Source organism: Erythranthe guttata, chromosome 10 (genome assembly GCF_056151865.1).
Source record: "Erythranthe guttata isolate IM_541 chromosome 10, IM_541, whole genome shotgun sequence".
Classification (NCBI taxonomy): Eukaryota; Viridiplantae; Streptophyta; class Magnoliopsida; order Lamiales; family Phrymaceae; genus Erythranthe; species Erythranthe guttata.
This window is the reverse complement of record NC_142542.1, coordinates 3,122,787-3,126,143: the sequence shown is the minus strand read 5'-3', so window position 1 is coordinate 3,126,143 and position 3,357 is coordinate 3,122,787. Positions and strand designations below refer to the sequence as shown.

General features: G+C 38.9%; 1 protein-coding gene across 1 annotated transcript; it reads right to left on the bottom strand.

Annotated features, from left to right (window-relative positions):
* Positions 1-964: 964 nt before the first annotated feature.
* Positions 965-2,849, bottom strand: LOC105960480 (D-mannose binding lectin protein with Apple-like carbohydrate-binding domain-containing protein). Its single transcript, XM_012984664.2, has one exon. The coding sequence runs from the start codon at positions 2,679-2,681 to the stop codon at positions 1,179-1,181; it is 1,503 nt and encodes a 500-aa protein (XP_012840118.2). The 5' UTR covers positions 2,682-2,849; the 3' UTR covers positions 965-1,178.
* Between the last annotated feature and the right edge of the window lie 508 nt (positions 2,850-3,357).

Sequence of the window (3,357 nt, the reverse complement as noted above, 5' to 3'; positions counted from 1 at the left end):
AAACTTTTGATATTGTTTCGAGAAAATGATTTGAAAAATTTAATAAATTCAATTTTATTTTGGGGAATCAATTAAAACAAAATAAAAATGCTTCCAAACATTGCCTAACATTGTGTATGTAATCTCTAATATGATGTAAACATGAGTTAGTGGAGTTTGAACAAACCCACATTGTCAAGATTCTTGTCGTTTTCTGATACTTTAAATTTTAAAATTTCTTGTTGAATTTATTCATATTAGGTTGCCACTTTGATGCTCCATTTCCTTGCATGTAAAGAATAAAGATGCATCCAAAAAAGTGATTCATCAGATATTTTCAAAAATCAAAATCACTCAAGTATTCTCTCACACTTAAATAGCATTTAAAAAAACAATGGTAATGTTTGGATATATTTTTGGAGTTATTTTCAATTTATTTTAGAGAAGTATATTTGGAGAATGAAAGTAATATTTGTTTATAATTTGAAATGAGATAAAAATGCACCGTAGTGGTTAAATCATGTTTAAATGTGTTAGGAAAAGAAGAAGAATTTGTAAAATAAAGTGATGTTTGTTTGTCTTTTTTAGAAGACATCAATAAAAAAAAATTACTGTAGCATTAGGAAAAGAATTAAACTGAGATGAAAACATAACCAAACATTGTCAATATCTCCCGTACTATAAGAATAATGATTTATTTAATGTTTATGTTTGAAATTAATTAATTTTACTTTTTTATTAAAATTCAAATCATATTAGAATATATAAGAAATAAGATAAGTTTGAACTTCCGATCTTGAGTTTTCAATTGCTCTTCATTTGAGGATCTAATCCTACTAATAGATCTATTCGTTCAGTGCCAACGAGACGATTTTTCTCGAGTTTAACATTGTTCAACTAGTTGATTAATCCGACTTGCTAACCCCTAATTTTCAGGTAAAAACTCTTTTACTTCAAAAAATTATAAAATAAATAAATTAATTGATTAATTAAAACTTATTCACAATCAATTAGAAGTTATGAATTATGATATCCTTTTGTATTTATCCATTTCAAAATTGTATGGATAATTTACAAGTTGTGAAAAATAAATAAAAAATGAACAAGTGGATTTAGTTGTTCCAACCAACCGCTACCATTAAATAAACAAATGAAAAAGTCAGTTGATAATAAAAAAAAAAGTGTCGTCATCCCTTACGTCACCTCTCACATAATTCAATTGACCTAAAACTGGCAGCTCCCAAATCCTTGTACGCACCCACACCAACCCCACCACCATCTTCTTCCGCATACCCTTTCACCCCTCTACTTTTCAACTTATACCAACCCAACCCCAAAACTCCTACAAATACCAAAACCGCCCCAAAAAGCAACCCCAGCCCCAATCCCAACCACGCGCCCACATTTTTCTTCCCTACACCCTCCCTCACCTTAAAATACCCCATCTTGGTCTCATCCCCAACCGCCACAAGCGTCTGTATGGGGTAGTCTAGCATGTAGCAGAACCCAGAGGAGTTACTGTACACCGCACCCCAACACGTGCAGTTCCCTCCACACGCAGCCTCACACAGTTCAACGGACGCCATTTTCTTGTACCCCATAAGTTCTTTAAATGGCAATTCGACCCCACTTCTTCTCAAAATCCTGAACCGGTTGTTATCGTACGCGCCGCAAAAGTCGCCCGGGTTTTGATTCTCCGGCGGACCGCAGCCGCCGGAACCGTGAACCGTCCGGTTGTCCAAGCACGAGCACACCTTGCCCGGTCCGCACAACCCGTAGGGGCCACACGAACTGGGTAACTCGCACGGATCGGATATTGCTTGGTAATCCAGTACCCAACTCGACCCGGTCCAGTAGTACCCGTTCAGGTTTCCGTCCGGTTCGATTCTGACCCGGCGGATACCCGGCACGATTTGCTGAAACGTGTTGAAAGGCTGCACGTCAACAGGTGGACCCGACCCGTTTTGGAACATGCCCAAATACCCGTCGGATTTGAGAACCAGGTATATGGGCTGGCCTTCGACTATATCCGCTTTCGCCTCCATAGCCGTGTGCTTCAAATATATTTGACCCGGACCCGTACCCGAACCCGCGAACTTGGCGTATAACCCCATGTGATCCGGACCCAACCGCATGGAGTAAACCCCATTGGAAGAAACTAAAGCAGTGGCAGTATCGAAATTTTGGTTCTCGACGAGGGTATCAGTGGGAAAGTCGAAACTTTGCCAGACAAGAGTGGGCCCATCAGCAACGATGAGATTCGAGGTGTTGGAGAGCCAAACACGGTCGCCCGACGGAGTTTTTGTTGACCAAAATACCCCTGTGTGGGGATCGGAAAGAACCAGGCTGCCGTTGAAGGAGAGCTGGGTCGGGTCGGCCCATCTGGGCAAACGGGTCGTGCTGGCGGACCACAGCGTGACGGAGGAGGGGAGGTGGAGAACGGAGAGGCTGAGCCGGTTCCGGTTGACCCGGAGGAAACCGAGCGAGTAGTTGCCGGATGAGTCGGTCAGCAGAGGCTGGAAAGATTCGACGGCCGGATTTGGACCGGCTCTGAAACCGATATGGAGCTCATTTGACGGCGGCGGCGATGATTCCGCAGCACGTGAGGTGCACGTGAGTTGTTGGAGAAGGAGGAGGAGGAGGAGAAGTACCGCGACCGAGTTCAAGTGTAGATGTACATGTTTATTCTTATGTCTGTCCATTTCAAACTGCCATATATCAAAGTGTCTGTATATATATATAGTTTTATATGTATGTATAGTGTGTATGTATTTGTAGTAGTAATGAAAGTGGAGAATCTGTGACTTGTGAGAAGAAAAAGTTAAAGCTTTGAGCTAGGAACATTTGAGCTTGGAGTGTGCGTCTTTATATATATATATATATATATATATATATATATATGGGGCTGAGAGTATTCTTTTCATATATCTTTTATTATAATAATATATATGTATATACATATATACACACACTATATAGAAAATGTAAAAGTGAACATTAATTTTCTTATTAATGTATTCATTTACTTTGTTGCATGGCGAGTATGTATAAAAATATAGTAGTATTTAATATGAAATAATTGGTAGCTCGCTCTACCAAAAGACGGAATATATATTAAGTAATGTAATTCTGCAACTTGCAGCTATATGAGTACTTACAGTTAAGCTACTATGGTTTGATTTATTATAAAGTTCATTATAAGTTAATCACTCTTTCTAATAAGCAGCGCACGACCACTTTTGTCCATATATTATATTTTCGACAAGTTTCCCAAACTTAAACTGAGACAACATATATATGCACAAGCAAATTAACGCTCCATATGATCGACTCGAGAAAATATTAATTCCATAGTAAGTAAGATTAAAAGAACGTGAA

Bases quoted from the DNA above. Each gene is read 5' to 3' on its own strand.
- LOC105960480 (XM_012984664.2), bottom strand. From the start codon at position 2,681: ATGGACAGACATAAGAATAAACATGTACATCTACACTTGAACTCGGTC.